Below are 18,104 nucleotides of genomic sequence, written 5' to 3'. Positions count from 1 at the left end.
CCTTGGCCTTTTCATCAAGACACTTGATTGAATGTTTACATCGACAAAGCTTATCTGATGCCCAGGCAGAAGGTGGCAGGCTGAAATGCTGATGGAAATGGTCTAGTATTAATATTAAACAGCTAATCCTGCTTGTCTAATTAATCAAGCAGGGAACGCTGAACAAATGTAATTCTTCTTGAGCTAAATTAAATTCTAGTGACATCGTGAAGGACTGCCACGTCGCGGCCTGAGGCAGTGCTCAAGGACGCAGCTACGTTCTTCTCATCAGGAGGTCAATCACTTTGCCATTCCTTTTTTAATGTCTTAGTGTCCCTCCTCACCTGTAGACCCGGTCATGATAACATCTTCAAATATAATAGCATTATCAAGCCAGCTGTTAGGAATCAGGCGCACAGTGTATTCAGTCTCAGGTTCAAACCCATCAATGATGTGAAAAGTCATAGAGGTGTTTAAGGTCTGTGATATCTTCCAGTGACCCTCACCTGTGTACAGGGGAACCATTGCAGAGAGTCAGCACTGATGAAAACACACAGCTAATGCTATCTAATGAAGAAATGATGAAAAAGGCACAATACTATACAGGTCCTTCTCAAAATATTAGCATATTGTGATAAAGTTCATTATTTTCCATGTCATGATGAAAATTTAACATTCATATATTTTAGATTCATGGCACACTAACTGAAATATTTCAGGTCTTTTATTGTCTTAATACGGATGATTTTGGCATACAGCTCATGAAAACCCAAAATTCCTATCTCACAAAATTAGCATATCATTAAAAGGGTCTCTAAACGAGCTATGAACCTAATCATCTGAATCAACGAGTTAACACCTGCAAAAGATTCCTGAGGCCTTTAAAACTCCCAGCCTGGTTCATCACGTGGAGCAGTGAGGCTGTGGAGAATCTCCAGGCGTGTTTAGGCTGTACAGACTGGGATGTGTTCAGGACTACTACCAACAGTCTGGACGAGTACACAGAGGCTGTGACTTCCTACATCAGCTTCTGTGAGGACAGCTGTGTACCATCATACACCAGGGTGAGTTACAACAACGACAAACCCTGGTTCACAGCTAAACTCAGAAGGTTAAGACTGGATAAGGAAAAGGCCTTCAAGAGTGGGGACAAAGACATATACAGAGAGGCAAAGTACAAGTTTGGCAAGGCAGTGAAAGAGGCCAAACGACTGTACTCTGAGAAGCTCCAAAACCAGTTCTCAGCCAACGACTCTGCGTCTGTCTGGAAAGGGCTCAAGCAAATCACCAACTACAAGCCGAAAGCCCCCCACTCCATCAACGACCGACGCCTCGCCAACGACCTGAACGAGTTCTACTGCCGCTTTGAAAGACAAAGGGACAGTCCTGCAACCATCTCCCACGACGCCCCCCAACAGCTGCAGCCACAATCCACCACCCCCATCTCTCCAACCTCAAGAGGGGTCTTGGCACCTCCAACCCCCACCCTGAAGTTCCCCCCCACCAGCCCCCTACCCACGCCGAGGACGGCTCTTTCCATCCAGGAGAGGGACGTCAACAAACTCTTCAGGAGACAGAACCCCCGGAAAGCTGCTGGTCCGGATTCTGTCTCACCAGCCAGCCTGAAGCACTGCGCTGATCAGCTGTCTCCAGTCTTCACAGACATTTTTAACACCTCACTGGAGACATGTCATGTGCCAGCCTGCTTCAAGTCCTCCACCATCGTCCCTGTTCCCAAGAAGCCAAGGACCACAGGGCTTAATGACTTCAGACCCATCGCCCTGACCTCTGTGGTGATGAAGTCCTTTGAGCGCCTTGTGCTCTCACACCTAAAAGACATCACCGACCCCCTCCTTGACCCCCTGCAGTTTGCCTACAGAGCCAACAGGTCTGTAGACGATGCAGTCAACCTAGCCCTTCACTTCATCCTCCGGCACCTGGACTCCACAGGAACCTACGCCAGGATCCTGTTTGTGGATTTCAGCTCTGCCTTCAACACCATCGTCCCAGTTCTGCTACAGGAGAAGCTCTCCCAGCTGAGTGTTCCCGACTCCACCTGCAGGTGGATCACTGACTTCCTGTCTGACAGGAAGCAGCGCGTGAGGCTGGGGAAGCACGTCTCTGACTCCCTGACCATCAGCACCGGTTCCCCCCAAGGCTGTGTTCTCTCTCCTCTGCTCTTCTCCCTGTACACCAACAGCTGCACCTCCAGTCACCAGTCTGTCAAGCTTCTGAAGTTTGCGGACGACACCACCCTGATCGGACTCATCTCTGATGGTGACGAGTCTGCGTACAGATGGGAGGTGGACCATCTGTTGGACTGGTGCAGCCAGAACAACCTTGAGCTCAACGCTCTAAAGACAGTGGAGATGGTTGTGAACTTCAGGCAGAACCCAGCCCCACCTGCCCCCATCACCCTCTGTGACTCCACAATTGACACTGTGGAATCTTTCCGCTTCCTGGGAACCATCATCTCCCAGGATCTCAAGTGGGAGCCAAACATCAGCTCCCTCATCAAGAAAGCCCAGCAGAGGATGTTCTTCCTGCGGCAGCTGAAGAAATTCAACCTGCCAAAGACTATGATGGTGCACTTCTACACAGCCATCATTGAGTCCATCCTCACCTCCTCCATCACCATCTGGTACGCCGCTGCTACAGCCAAGGATAAGGGCAGGCTGCAGCGTGTCATTCGGTCTGCTGAGAAGGTGATTGGCTGCAGTCTACTGTCGCTCCAGGAACTGTACACCTCCAGGACCCTGAAGCGGGCAGGGAAGATTCTGGCTGATCCCTCCCACCCCGGTCACAGACTCTTTGAGACTCTCCCCTCTGGCAGGAGGCTGCGGTCCATCCGGACCAAAACCTCACGCCACAAGAACAGTTTTTTCCCATCTGCCACCAGCCTGGTTAACAAAGCCCGGAAACCACCCTGACACTGTCCCTTTCCCCCACACCCCCCCTTTTTTTGCTGACAGGACACTTGTAACTTGTAACTCTATGAGTTACATTAATGCTCAGCTTGGACTCCTGCTTTACTTGCACTGCTTTACTTGCACAATGATCACCTGCACTGTTGTATTGCTCTTGCATCTTATACTGCTCTATATTTACTCTCACTCACTTAAAACTGTGCACATATATTTATATTATATTGTAGATATGTTTATACTGTTTAATTTGTACTGTATTGCACCGACTACGCCAAAACAAATTCCTTGTATGTCCAAAAACGTACTTGGCAATAAAGCTTTTCTGATTCTGATTCTGATTCTGATCACTCAAAACCCCAATCATGGGTAAGACTGCCGACGTGACTGCTGTCCAGAAGGCCACTATTGACACCCTCAAGCAAGAGGGTAAGACACAGAAAGAAATTTCTGAACGAATAGGCTGTTCCCAGAGTGCTGTATCAAGGCACCTCAGTGGGAAGTCTGTGGGAAGGAAAAAGTGTGGCAGAAAACGCTGCACAACGAGAAGAGGTGACCGGACCCTGAGAAAGATTCTGGAGAAGGGCCGATTCCAGACCTTGGGGGACCTGCGGAAGCAGTGGACTGAGTCTGGAGTAGAAACATCCAGAGCCACCGTGCACAGGTGTGTGCAGGAAATGGGCTACAGGTGCCGCATTCCCCAGGTCAAACCACTTTTGAACCAGAAACAGTGGCAGAAGCACCTGACCTGGGCTACAGAGAAGCAGCACTGGACTGTTGCTCAGTGGTCCAAAGTACTTTTTTCGGATGAAAGCAAATTCTGCATGTCATTCGGAAATCAAGGTGCCAGAGTCTGGAGGAAGACTGGGGAGAAGGAAATGCCAAAATGCCAGAAGTCCAGTGTCAAGTACCCACAGTCAGTGATGGTCTGGGGTGCCGTGTCAGCTGCTGGTGTTGGTCCACTGTGTTTTATCAAGGGCAGGGTCAATGCAGCTAGCTATCAGGAGATTTTGGAGCACTTCATGCTTCCATCTGCTGAAAAGCTTTATGGAGATGAAGATTTCATTTTTCAGCACGACCTGGCACCTGCTCACAGTGCCAAAACCACTGGTAAATGGTTTACTGACCATGGTATCACTGTGCTCAATTGGCCTGCCAACTCTCCTGACCTGAACCCCATAGAGAATCTGTGCGATATTGTGAAGAGAACGTTGAGAGACTCAAGACCCAACACTCTGGATGAGCTAAAGGCCGCTATCGAAGCATCCTGGGCCTCCATGCCACGCCGCATTGAAGCAGTCATTTCTGCAAAAGGATTCCCGACCAAGTATTGAGTGCATAACTGTACATGATTATTTGAAGGTTGACGTTTTTTGTATTAAAAACACTTTTCTTTTATTGGTCGGATGAAATATGCTAATTTTGTGAGATAGGAATTTTGGGTTTTCATGAGCTGTATGCCACAATCATCCGTATTAAGACAATAAAAGACCTGAAATATTTCAGTTAGTGTGCAATGAATCTAAAATATATGAATGTTAAATTTTCATCATGACATTATGGAAAATAATGAACTTTATCACAATATGCTAATATTTTGAGAAGGACCTGTACAATGTTCTGCATTTGTCCCTTAACAACCACAACTGTCAAGGTGTTTTATAGTGATTTGATGTGATAGACCAACAAAGTAGTGCATAATGGTGAAAACTGTAGCATGCATGTACAATTACATTTATAAAAGTCAATTTTTCGGTTTTTCCATAAATTCTTCTTTGGATTTAGTTCTGGACTTTGGTCCATTTTACACCTGAATATGCTTTCATCCAACTCATTCCGTTGTAGCTCTGGCTGTATGTTTAGGGTCATTGTCCTGCTGGATGGTGTCACGTCACCCTAGTTTCAAATCTTCTGCAACCTCTAACAGGTTTCCTTCCAGAACTACCCTGCATTCATCTTCAGCTCCATTCATCTTCACATGTAATCTGGGTTGCCTCCCTTTTCCTGTTGAAAACAAGCATCCCCAAAGCAGAATGCAGCCGCATCCCCCCATGTTTCAGGGTGGGGGTGTTGTGTTCATAGCTGGGGGATGTGTAGTGTGTTTTGGTCTGATTTGACCAGAGCATTTTCTTCCACATGTTTGCTGTGTTCCCTAAATGGCTTATGGGAAACTAAATGGGACAGCTTATGGCTACTCTACCATCAGGTCCAGGTTTGCGGAGTGTATGACTAGTATTTGTATTGTTAACAGATTCTCTCACCTGAGTTATGGATCTATGCAGCTTCTCTAGAGTTGGCTGCTTCTCTGATTAATGCTGTCCTTGCCCACTGTTTCACGTTAGGTGGACAGTCATGTCTTGTTGGGTTTGTTTTTGTGCCATACTCATCATTTTCAGATGGTGGATTGAACAGTGCTCTGTGACATGATTAAAGCTTTTGATAAAGCTTCATAACCTAACCCTGATTAAAATTCTCTTTGATCTTCATGATGCAGTATGCTCACTAATGTTCTGTAACAAACGTCCCCAACAGAACAACCTGAATTTATACCCAGATTAAATACCTATTTTTAAAAATTTTGGGGGTTTCTGAAGTCAGTTGGCTACACTGAATAATGAACAGAAGTTCACACCACACATTTCAGGTTTTTATCTGTAAAAATGTTGAAAACCATGTATCCTTTTCTTCCACTTCACAATTATGCAGCACTTTGTGTCGATAAATTACAGAATTCTAATAAAATTTGACCGAGTTTGTGGTTTTATTGTGAAAAACATGGCGACGTTCAGTGGGTATATAGACGTTCATACGTTTTCAAGGCACTGTAGATTTTATTGCTGCTACTCTACAGTAACCAGAAGAGCTTACGGTTGTTCCTATATGCAACATAGAACTCTGTGTGCTGTACTCCAGGTATCCAGCTGATGTTTACAAAGCTGCCGTTAACAGCTGAGCTGACATTCAACACGGCCAGGACTGACGGAGTAATGAGACAAGATGAGAAGAAGGAGAGAATAGAGAGGAAGTGTTACTAAAGGGTACAGCAAATGAAAGATGCAGTTGAGTGTTCAGGAGATTTGGCCCTTTGAGACAAGAACACGATGCTGAGAATGCTTTGGTCCCTCAGGGGGGACGTCTCTCTTGTAGCTTTCGCAACATTAGAAATAGTGATATAGAGAGAGGATCACAATACACCAGTACCTGTGCTGCTTTAAATATTGTCTAAAAAAAAAAAATTGACTGAACTAAAATACAAAAAATGTAAATTACCTATGTGTAATCAAAAATGTATTTTTATTTTGGCCCTGTCCCAATACTCGCACTTCCACCCTTGTGTCCCAGAATTGCGCGTTCCAGTGGATGGGTTCGAGTGCATAGTGTTTCCCAATTCTCCAAAGTGGTCCTTAGCCCCACCCCTTTCGTGCCCTAAATCCACACTTCGGCTAAGCGTGCATCTAAGCAGACTGCGCCTAAATATACTACCCACAATTCACTGCTGCAGATGATGTTCTGAGCAAAAACCAATCCCAACCATCAATGTAATCAACCATCAAATCAGAATAATAAGAACTCGTACACTTTAGACAGCAAGCTGACAAATATTTTTTTTACTGGTTTTCCAGGCTCAACATTGTAAGATACCACTGGCTTCAGAGTGAGTCTGGGCAGTCAGTAGGCCATAACACTGAAGTTATCTTTCAAACAAACACTGGCGTGGTGAGAGTCTGGTGTATAAGCCTCCTTCGCTTTCTGCACTTTCTTCTCCTCAAAACAATTGCTTGTTGCAGTTTTAAATAGTTTTTTTAGCAGCAAGACTGAAAACAGCGCTGGTTCCCGCCCTTTTTGATGTTGCCGTTACGATGCAGAGGTGCAAGTCGATGACGTAACCCCTACTGTCCCAATTCTCCCATTTTGCACGCTTGTAACCTGCGCACTTCAACCCTTACATGCACTTGTACAGAGTACACACTTCATAGAGGGGCATAGGGTGTAGTGTGGGTATTGGGACAGGGCCACAATTCACTTTTTTCTTAAGATCTACTCAACCAAAACATACTTCAAACGTCATCAACATGCAATGAACACTGTCTAACAGCAAGAATCCCAAAAATGAAAAAAGTGCAAAATCAATATGATCTTGAAGCTGCAAGTCTAAACTCAAACAATGTTTAGCATTTTTCTGGATCAATGTTTATTTCCTGTCAATCTCATCTAAATCCGCTACATAAATATCGCATGTATCGTCAAGATGTTGCCTCAGCGACTCCATAGCATTTTAGCTGCCTTAGTTATACCACATTATATGACTCGAGAACACAGACAGCAGCACTAAATAAGGTTGGACTGTAGTGCTTGTTCACAACAGATGGTGTAATCCAGGACATGTTACTGTTAAAGTGTGGATCTGTGCCCAGGATGTTAGCTGGAAGGTTTACACCCACATGTTATTTTAAGTTTCAGTTGTTTATTTGTTGCTCCACACTTTGTTAACATAATGTAATAAAAATGTTAACTATGAATCATCTAATGCCTTCAGATCAGTAGTTGCCAGATTAAGTGCCTTTAAAAAGTATCAAGTCATAACTGTTCACTAGTTAGGGAATTTTTGATTTTATTCAGGGGTATCAGAGCAAAGGGGTTGAATTCAACAGCAGACTTCAGATTTCCACTGTAAGGAGTTTAAAAACCCAGTTATCCCTTTCCCTACTTTGTTTTTGCCTATAACATAAAATGCCAAACAAATACCTTGGCGTTTATGGTTTTACATTACTAGATGTCTTAAAAAAAGTTTAAAAGGTATGACTACTACCATAGAAACAGACCACCTTGGTGTAATCATGGTGATATGTAACCCTGACTCTCTCTGTGAAACGTTCAGCTGTCCAAGTCTCTGATTGCCTCAGTCTATACTATGCAAATGTTAATAAATCCAGCTTACTCTTAATGTTGTAAGGAACTAGAACATGAAACTATTCCTGTCTATGTTAATAGAATTACATTCAAACATTTGCCTCTAAATGTATTCTTTAAATCCATACTGCATACTGGGGATTATTGAATTATTTAAATGAATACACTTCAGTTCTATTTTACCTAACTCCATTTTCAGGTCATTAAAAATAATCCTGAAAATAAACACAGTTAAGAAAGATGGCTAAAGGTTGGTATCATAAAAGAAGCCCTAATTATTCTGTACTTTATTATTTTCCTAGATCATATTTCAAGGGTCTATATATAAACAGTAATAATGAATCTGGTGTATTATTAGTTGAACCTTCCTCTGACAGCACCTCCAGTGATTTATTCTTTTATTAGTCAAACTGGATAACAGCTAATGTTGGGAGTGCTGTGCGTCATTAGCATGACAAACAGGTGCCTTTACAGCAGCTTTCTAAGCTGGTCAACAAAGCACCATCCACCTCTTCTCAACTAGGCAAACATGCAAATCTTTCACTCTGTCTCCAGCTCAGGTGCCTTATTTGTTCAGGTGATAATTTACTTCACAAACACACCTGTGCCTAGCCTGTCCATCCCTAACCACTGCATGGCAGTCTCCCAGTAATGCAGATGGATTAGTGTGCAACCATGGTAATCCAAGTCACTCAAACTGTCTGATGGCTTCGCCTTGCAAAGGCTCGGGACTAAAAATACCGCAGAGCTGGTTGCCGTGTATTTGTCACCTCCTTCCTCAGCCTGCAATTAAATGTTGCACAGAGCAGCTGCTCAGCCAGCAGGGAGCCTGTGCCCTCGAAGACGCCCCTTCAAAGTCAGAAGTCTTTTGGTAAAAGGCAACGCTAGGAAATATTCTGATATAGGTGCTTTCATCAGTTTCCGCTTATTCACATAGGGTTATTGAAATATCAGCCTCCCAGTTTGAGCTCATACCTCCTCCTGGCATGGCCTGGACGGACGCCTCTCCTCCCAATTTCCTCTCTGTTAAGATGGCCGCATTAGAGCAGTGTGGCTGTTTACCCAGTTGAAGATTACATGAAAATCTCAGGTGGCTGTTGGATCAATGCGTTGCCGTGTACAGGCGGGGCCGGGCCCAACAAATCAATCACTTACAATTAGACATATTTGTCCTGTTCAAGTGAATGCTCTCTGAAGCCATACTGCCAGGTCAGGATATAGATCTTGTGTCCTAGAGTACCCTGTGGTACAGAAAAGATATTAAACTATGCTAACAGTAACAACAACAACAAAAAAGCTGTTAACTTCTGCTTTATGTTGCTCTGCTAACCAAATTAATCCTGTGGTCTTCTTTAGAAAATGCTCGGGTGGAACATGTATTTAGTTTTATGTTGTGCGGCTGTTGTTTATATTTAAAGATACTTTTAACTGGTGCACTTTAAGTCCAATAATATATATATATAAATATTGTAAAAAATATAAACATAATAAAAACAGAGATTGATACTGAAGTAGGGATTTCTACCCAAGGATTTCCCAGAATACATTCTCTTTAAAAAAAACATAAAAACAACTATGTGTGTGTGTGTTTCGGTCGATGTCATCACCTGAGGTTAAACAAAAGCTGATGAGCTGGCATAGGAAGACATGGGAGACTAGGGTTGTTTGATATTAACAAAAAATATATCACGCTATTTATTTAGTAGTCATTTAACCATCCTTGGCTGTGCGCCTAAATTTCAAAAAAGCTTATGTTCTGACAATTTTGTTTAGATATTGCCATAAATGTTGAAATTCCAAGAATGAACTACAAATTTACCAGTTTCAGTGATTGGAATAAATATTAGCTAACTGAAAAGTCCTTTTATAGTCAAAGCGTCAGATTCGTGACCTTGGAATATTATGTTTTTGCATTTAAAGAAGAATATTGTCTTGTATCAAATACTTTCTGTTTAACAGGCTATTTGGTTGATTCATTAAACTCTACTAGTCTTCAGTTAGATTAAACAATGGTTTTGTTATAAACTTCAACAATAAGCTCTACCCATAGAGCTGGCAGGAATGAAAAACGTGATAACGAATTATATTCTTGGCACGTTTTGTTCTGAACAGGAATTCTCCAAACTGTAAACTGCTGCCTCTTTTTGTGTTTTCTGGAGGAGACTGGAGCACAAGCTGCAGCTACAAACTCACTGACAGTAACATAACCTTTCATAGTTGTTACTCCGGAGTACACTCATAACATTAGCGCTGCTGTCTGTTGTCACGGAAATCATGTGGTCTCGTCATAGCAACTGTCATGTCAGCACTTCTTTCACATCCAGCACAATTTATCAAATGCTACGTTTTTCTGATTTCCATGCACCACTTTTTCACATATGACTCAAATGTTTTTCTTCAGCCATAAACAATAAAAATAAACACATTTGAAGAGGGAATTTTATTAAACACTTGTGTATTAAGAGGAAAAAACAAGAATAGAACCCTTATCAAATGCTTTATGTGATGTCATCAGAGCCATGTGTGCTTGGAAGCTTTTTTTTTGGAAGGGTAGATTTTATCTTAATTAAATATCAGTTTATAACTAAATAGCAAAACAAAAAGACAAACTGATTATGACATGTTGTCACAAAGTATATCTAAAGTGAGTTTGGTTTATTTTACAAAAAGGTCTGGCAGTAGCTTTAACTGCTTTCTTGCCGATTGTAACACAATGGTCTGCTGCTATACCTATGCTTGAACCGGTGGATTTGGTCACATGTGACTTTGGAGTGCTCGGAGTGGAGAGGGACTTTCCTAAAAAGAAAAATAGATCGTGTGGTTATTAGAAGCAAAGCTGCGGGAGCTACTTTCTACTGTTAGCACAAATGCTATCCTCAACTAAAATTAGTAACTGCGTATCTACAAATACTACAAAAGAACTACACCTAATAGTATTTAAATAAAAGTTTATGTTGATGTAGCTCTTGGAGCATAATTTATTACCTTAGCTAGAGTTTTGACATAAAGCACTAAGGCTGCTGTTGCTAGGATAAACGTCAAGATTCGTTTACAGGTGCTAATAAAGGGAGATTCATAATAGTTTATAATTAGCTTACTCATTACCGCTGTTATTAGAGAGGAAGCCACAAATTTTAAGTGTAAGGAGGTTGACATTTTTTTAATGAAAGCAGGCACTGAGTGCTCTCTGCTGATGGCGAGAGCAAACAGCAGACAGCGTCAATTAACTGCAGACGAGTTATGTAAAGGACAAATAAAATGTGTTCTGTTGGTTGAAACTGAGGCCTACAGCATGCACTGATGTCTGCCCTGCCACATCTAAAATTAGTTCTTATGCTCCACTAATCTGGAATAAACTGCCAGAAAACTGTAAAGGCGCCGAAACCCTAAGTTGCTTTAAATCAAGATTAAAAACTGATTTGTTTAGAGTGGCCTTTGACTGTGCCATTTAGGCATGATTAGTTGCGTTTTCAGTCCAATTTTCCTTTAATTTTCTTGTCCATCATTCTATTCTCTTTATTGTATTTTATTTTACTTTTTAAAATTACCTGTTGTTTGATTTTATCATTTTATTTGTTTTTCTGTGTCTGTATCTGTGTTTGTTTGCTTTGTGATTGTATTGTAATTGTATGTACAGCGCTTTGAGTGTCTCGTTGCTGAAAAGCGCTATATAAATAAACTTACCTTACCTTACCTAAAACATGCAACTGCTATCTAAAGTGCTTAAATTATAGGACAGCTCATATCAACACACACCATGTTAAAAATTGTACACTACCTAGCTTAAATATTCATACCCTTGCATGTTTTTCACATTTTGTCACTTTACAACCAGAAACATCTTTGAATTTTAGTGGGAATTTATGTAAGCTCAACACAAAGTAGGACATAACAATGAAGTGGAAGGAAATAATACAGCATATATACAAATTCAATTCTGAAAAATGTGGAACGCATTTAAATTTGGGCCCTTTTGCTCTGATACCACCTAATCAAATCTAGTGCCAGCTGCCTTCAGAAATCACTTAAATAGTTAAAAGAGTCAGCCTGTATACAATTTAAGCTTAGTATACTGTAAATCCTGCTCCTCTGTGATGGCCTCAGAGGTTGGTTAGAGAACATTAGTGAACACACAGTGTCATGACGACCAAGGAACACAGCAGACAGATCAGGCTGGACGTTAAGGACTAAAGGTTTTGGACATCTCTCAGAAGATGTCCAAAACTCTGACCAGATTCCCTGTCCCCATTGAAGACTTAAATGGCCTAGTCAAAGTCTAGACCTAAATCCAATGAAGAATTGGTGGAAGGACATTAAAACTGACATCTCCTTCCAGTTTAACGGAGCCAGAGCTTTTAAGAAAAATATAAGAAATGGCAAAAAATCTGTCTTTAGATGTAGCCCAAATGAGGTGCAGCTATGTTTTCATAGATGGTTTTACAACCTTTTGAATAAGGGGACTGAATCGAAATACACACTGCACACTTTCAGATTTTATTTACAAACAGCTTTTAACACAATGGATCCAACTATGTACTAATCTGGGTTGGACTTTTACTCTTCGATTGTAAGGCGACAACATGAGAGGAACTTATAAAACATATGAACATCTTTGCAAATCCTTGAATTAAGTTAGAAAAAGTGTGCGTGTTGATATGAGTTATCACTTTCTGCATAAACATAGATCGACATACTGATGCCAACGGTAGGTGCCAAAGAAGAAGCTGCAGGAAAACAGAAGAACAAAATGAACATAACAGGGGCCAAACATTGCATGGCTAAGCAGACATACACATTCACATGCAGATTTACAACACACACTATATGATCAAAGTGAAATCAGAAAGCAATGCACTTTTTAATGGCATACGAGGGTGCAGACAGAGGGCCATTAGCAGAAACAACACTGACATGTTCGCTGCACAGACTGAAAGCAGAGCTGCCACAAATGGCTTTCAGTCTCTCTCAGACACATAAAGCCGCCCAAAAAATTACAAGTAACTACATAAAAAATGAGTCATTCTCCCTGTAATCATTTCCACTGGCTTTTCAGCATCCAAAAAAACAAAAGCCAATTAAGTGTCTTTCTGTGATTATGAGGATTCTGTCTGTTTACGCTGAGTAATATATGCATAATGAGCTCCTGTACAGCCAATTTCTTTGTGTTGCAGTTGTATTAAAAATACTCCATCCAGTGATTTACACCACTGCACTCCATTTACACATACTCAGGTAAAACCAGCTTGTTGAAGTGAAGCATGCATTTGAAAAGATTACATGCTACAAGCTGCCTCATAATGATTTCCCACACATCAGCTGTGTGTGATTGTTTGCTTTGAGTATCTAAACCTTCAGTTTTGATTCTACTGAAAGCTAAGCTCTCACTTAGTTGATCGTTTTAGAGCTCTATTTCTTTCTCCGCTAGAGCCAAACAACAAAACATCTACTGACACGGAGATGTGCCATAGTGCCATTTTATTACCAGACTGTCAGTTGCTCAACTCAGGTGGTCTGTGCACCCCTCAGAGAGTAGGATACACCAGTCTCAGCAACTCAGTGCACCCTATAACCTCAGCAGAAACACAGTCTTGGATTAACTGTGTTCCAAGGTCCCCCCGTCACTCACTTGTTTCCAGGGCGGGGGTGCTCTCCTCAATGACAGCAGGCCCGCAGCCAACTGCGGTGCAGGAGCGTAGATAGAGCTTGTATTTGCTCAGAGGCTCTAATTCATGCAGGATCCACTGAGTGGTGTCAGGGTTGCTGATATCAACAGCTTGCAGGGGCCCAACTTCCTCTGTGTCATTAACTAAAGAAAACATAAAGAAAATACCGTTTTAATTCTGTTAGATCATACACTCATCCCAAATGTCAACCATCTGGATGTTGTTGCTTTAACTCATTAGCGGTTGAGGAGTTTATGAAGAGATCCATGACAGACTCCTTCTTTTTGTAAGTGCATAAAATGTGGGAACAAAGTGACAATAATGCTAATATTAACCAAGTAATCCATAATCAAAGCTCTTTTCAACAGAATTAGATACCACATGTATTTCAGTTGGAATGATTAGAGGGTTACAAGGAGTAAAATAATTAAGTTATTTTACTTATTGACTGAGAGACTTACAGTTCAGATGTATTCAGATGTAACCCAAATCCTTGGTGGATTTGGGTTTGAAATAATTTTCATTTAAACAAGAAGTTTAGTTTTGATAGGAAATGAGTCAGGCATCTCTTAAAAGCTAATAACACAATGTAAAAGGAGAATCAGTTTAGAAAAAGAAAATGTGATTTTATTCACTTTTTTTATTGGTATGTCATGGTATTTTTTACTTTTCTTAATAACCAATGGAAAAAATCTTTGACATTACAGTAGTCAAACCCCTTCTTATAATTGCTATCCAGCTTTTTTGTATGTTTCCACTAATATTGTGGTTATTTAACGTTGGTGATGAGATTGTAAGGCCTCCTTGCCATCACCCTAATCTTTAGCTCCCTCCACAGACACTCTATGTTTGTCTCTGTCTGGGCCACTCTACATGCACTTATCTCCAGTAAGAAGAAACTTGCTGGTAAAATTAAAAGATTACTTTGGACCTAAATTTCCCAGGGCTATGAATAATTTGGGCTTAAATGTATGTTTTGCAGTCTTCTGCAAAACGTCAGCTTTTGCTTCTCACAATACGAAGAAACAGGTTGGTCTCTATAAAGATAAGGCACTTCTTAGTTCTGTTTTATAAATGTAAACTCACACTAGTCTACCTCATGTGCATGCTATGACGTGCACATTTAAAACTTAACTATCACTGTGTTCTTGCTGTCTGAGTTCTTTCTGCACGTTGATTGGATCTCACATTTCAAACTGTGTAAGGCAGCTAGGTAGGTATGGAGATGGCATTTATGTTCTTTGTAACAAAAACAAACACAGCAGGTGTTAAGGTGACCTCTGCTGTGAAGAGGTGCAATGTTTTCCCTTGCATTAAGGTAACAGGCAGTGCTGACAAGAATATATCAGTGTGCATTTCTTTCTCCCTGGAACTCCTCTCCTCTTCAGGAAAAAGCTTAAAATGCATTTTCTTTCAAAGGATAAATTTGTTTTTGGTAAATTATGCAATCCAGACTGGAGCAGAGAAAAGGCCACCAGGCGGATGTTTCCATCTTGCTGATGCTTTATGTTGTAACTTTTCCAGAAACCCGGTGGTCTGCCAGCTTATGTTCACGATTTAGTAGAGTGAACTGGCGAAAGGCTGCAGACTGTGGCTTGTCAACTCACGACAAATAACAGCAAATCCAAATATTCTTCAGCACAGCGCCAAACATGGTTGGCTTTATGAAGTGTGAAACAAGCCAGGAGTTTGCAACACAGAATGAGCTGATGCCAAAGTCATTTCTGACTCCCACTTGTAACAATATTTTAATTCAGAGCAGTACAAACTATACCAGACTGGGTTGAAGTGTCCATACCGTGCCTCAACCCATCTGCATGGACACAAAAGCTGCAAATAAAATGAAGAAATAATCAATTCAGCAGTAGTGTATTTTAAACTCAAACAATACATTGCAAACACAGATAAATCAAAAATGTTTTTAGAGTGATTCCAAGTAGGGAACTGCTGATTTGTGCACGTTATATATAGGAGTTTGATGGTAAAATGACACTCTGAGGAAACTGAAAACACCATCCACCAACCAGAGATGCACAGAGAAATCAGCATTTGACCTGGTTTTCAGCATAATCGGCCCTTGCTAATGATTGGCTATTCAGAAGCTCAAAAATCTCATCTTTTCTTATATTAGTGAACACTACCAGGTCACACTGACAAGAACACTCTTCTGTGTGGACAATATGACTGAATGAAGAAGACTCAAAGTTATCTGTTTTCAGGATCAGTGAGGTGTTTAAAATACAGATAGCAAAGCAATGTAAGAAACTGTTTAAAAAATATATATTTTTTTTAATTACATGTTGACTGCTTCATACAGTGAGAGTTCAAGAAACAGATAACAGGAAAGCTGCCCTGAGTACATCTCTGTTTGAGCTTTCCACGCCTGTCTGTTATGGAACATCCATTTGGCATCATTATGGAAATCTGTTTAGGTTAGGATCTATATTCTCCAGGGAATACACACAGAGTCAGCAGTTTTAGCTACAGTGGTGCTTTATGAGGAAATTGCTAATATAGGAATGCTAACACTGTTAAAATGTGTCCGCTCAGTAGTGATTTAATTTTTATTTTAAAATACTAATATACTTGACACTTAGGATGTAAAACCCACTATGACAGCATTCCAAACAATTATTTTCAGTATTAATATTGCCCATACTGATATGAGATGACAGTATATTTGAGATATACAGTCCAGTCCTCTTGAACATTGTTACAAACCCTCTCCATGAACTGTTTGGAACTAGTCATCAAGTAAATGGTACCAAAGCAAAACCACCAGACTGTTTCACAGCATTCTGCCATGAGCTGTTAAAATGCTGAATTTCTGTTAAGAAGATCCACTTATATATCGTTTCATTTATTTAATGCTTTTTCACACTAATCTGTTAAAAATCCTAAAGAAAATCTATTTTGTTTTGTTGCATGCTATTAATTATATAATGAAATGACAATAAATTAATTTCATTTTAGTTTAGTGAGAAATTCTGCCAGTGATACAAAGCGTCAGTGTCAGGGATAATACTGGTCTGCTATGGTGACAATTTAAAAAAAATGCACGATTCCAAGGAAGTTCATTTTTTAGGGATTTAAACCCCATGGGAATGTGAAGAGCTCAGACTGGTAAACGTGCAACAGCAGAGGTTCATCAGAAACCTGTGAGATCTGATGTTATTGCTGCAGTGGAGAGGGTCCCTGAACAGCTATGCTGTAGCTTGAGATTTCACTTGTGTCGCTGATGATACTCCAACAGCTGGCTGCATTATCCTCAACATTTTGCACACAACTTCCGTCAAGGGGACTTCAACAAAGAGTCACACTTCAAAGAGCCTATCAGCCTAATTCCTGTGGCACACCACCAGAAAGGTCCTTTGTTGAAATACTGCCTGATGCTCGGCACCTCCTGTGCAGTGACCAACTCAGACTCAATTAGCCGTGCTGCACTAAGACGTTATTAGAAGTTAGTCATTACCATTGTTATGACTTCTGTTTAAGATCAGCAAAGCGTGTGCATGGGTGAGGTGTCTGGATATGACATTCTCAGGAATTGCATGCTAAAGACATTCAGGCAAGGACGTATTCGGGTCAGTAAAGGCAGTCTTTAGTGGACTGAGCCAGAACTGCTCCTGTCTGTGACACACACAGATACTGAAACACCCAACTTGTCGAACACATTCTGACATCAGCTGTATTAAAGCAGGACGGGGATTTTTCTCTGTGTTAAAGATCAAAGGTTGGACAGTCAGCAGCAGGGCCAAAATTCATCTTCTGTCTTTTAAGATGACCCTCTTAAAGCCACAGTCAGATTGTACATCTACAGTTCAGCACAGGCATGGATTGGGTTTTGCTCTCAAGGTATACCAAGTTCTGATTTCAAAACCTCAATTTGTTTCCTTCATTGTGCTCATATCGTTTAAAGTTGTTTTAATGAGAAGTCAGAGAGTGGCCAGAGTTTATTCAGAGTGTATGAAACATAGAGTAAGACAGGACTACCCACCCCTTGGCTGTCTCTGCACACTGCTGGTCAGCTGTCTGAAAGAATTTTGCTACACTTGTCCCTCACTTACAAATAAAGAAAAATGTGTTTTTACAATTCTAGTTCCAGAAATGTCGAACAGTCATAGTGCAGTAAGTAAAAGAGCACCACCCAATGCTGTTATGAAGTTAATGCGTTTTAAAAACTACTTTCAAGCTTTGACTGACATGTCTGTACTGCAACTGAATGCAGGCTGGCTACCAGAACAGAGAGCCTAACATATGTGATGATCTTGTTTGACAGGGTTCTCACACTACAAACTTATTATTATTATTATTTAATTATTATAAAATTTCACCACTATTAAAAAGCCTCAATAACATTTGTGATACTGCAAAAATTTTTTATAGTATAGAGATTTTTAAAAAAGGTCATAAAAATTTGTAGTAAAAGTGTAGCAGTTTTGTATTGTCTACATAAAATAGAAGGAGTTTCAGCAGCCATTTAGTAAAAAAAAAAAGTTAATAATTGCAACCTAACTTGCTGTACTAACTGAACTGTACTAATTATGTCAGTTTTTTAAAACAGTAGGGATAATGTTAGTTTTTTACTCGTACTCGTTGTCTTCCGCTTATCCAGGACCGGGTCGCG

At 40.8% G+C, this 18,104-nt stretch overlaps 1 protein-coding gene across 8 annotated transcripts in view; it reads right to left on the bottom strand.

Moving 5' to 3' along the window:
• chl1b (cell adhesion molecule L1-like b) overlaps positions 1-18,104 on the bottom strand; it is a 120,130-nt gene that overhangs the window by 11,507 nt on the left and 90,519 nt on the right. For 6 of the 8 annotated variants that reach the window (XM_047347105.1, XM_047347097.1, XM_047347100.1 and 3 more), the window contains 3 exons: positions 13,441-13,620; positions 12,509-12,538; positions 10,545-10,610 (listed from right to left, as the gene is read on the bottom strand). In XM_047347105.1, coding sequence (XP_047203061.1) covers positions 10,545-10,610; positions 12,509-12,538; positions 13,441-13,620 — 276 coding nt within the window. The remainder of the gene's footprint in view (positions 1-10,544; positions 10,611-12,508; positions 12,539-13,440; positions 13,621-18,104) is intronic. The other 2 variants (XM_047347103.1, XM_047347104.1) reach the window with 2 other exon arrangements.

The sequence above is a fragment of the Girardinichthys multiradiatus genome, chromosome 20, assembly GCF_021462225.1.
Source record: "Girardinichthys multiradiatus isolate DD_20200921_A chromosome 20, DD_fGirMul_XY1, whole genome shotgun sequence".
NCBI classification, from domain to species: Eukaryota; Metazoa; Chordata; class Actinopteri; order Cyprinodontiformes; family Goodeidae; genus Girardinichthys; species Girardinichthys multiradiatus.
The sequence above is the reverse complement of the archived record's forward strand: the minus strand, read 5'-3'. Positions and strand labels throughout refer to the sequence as shown.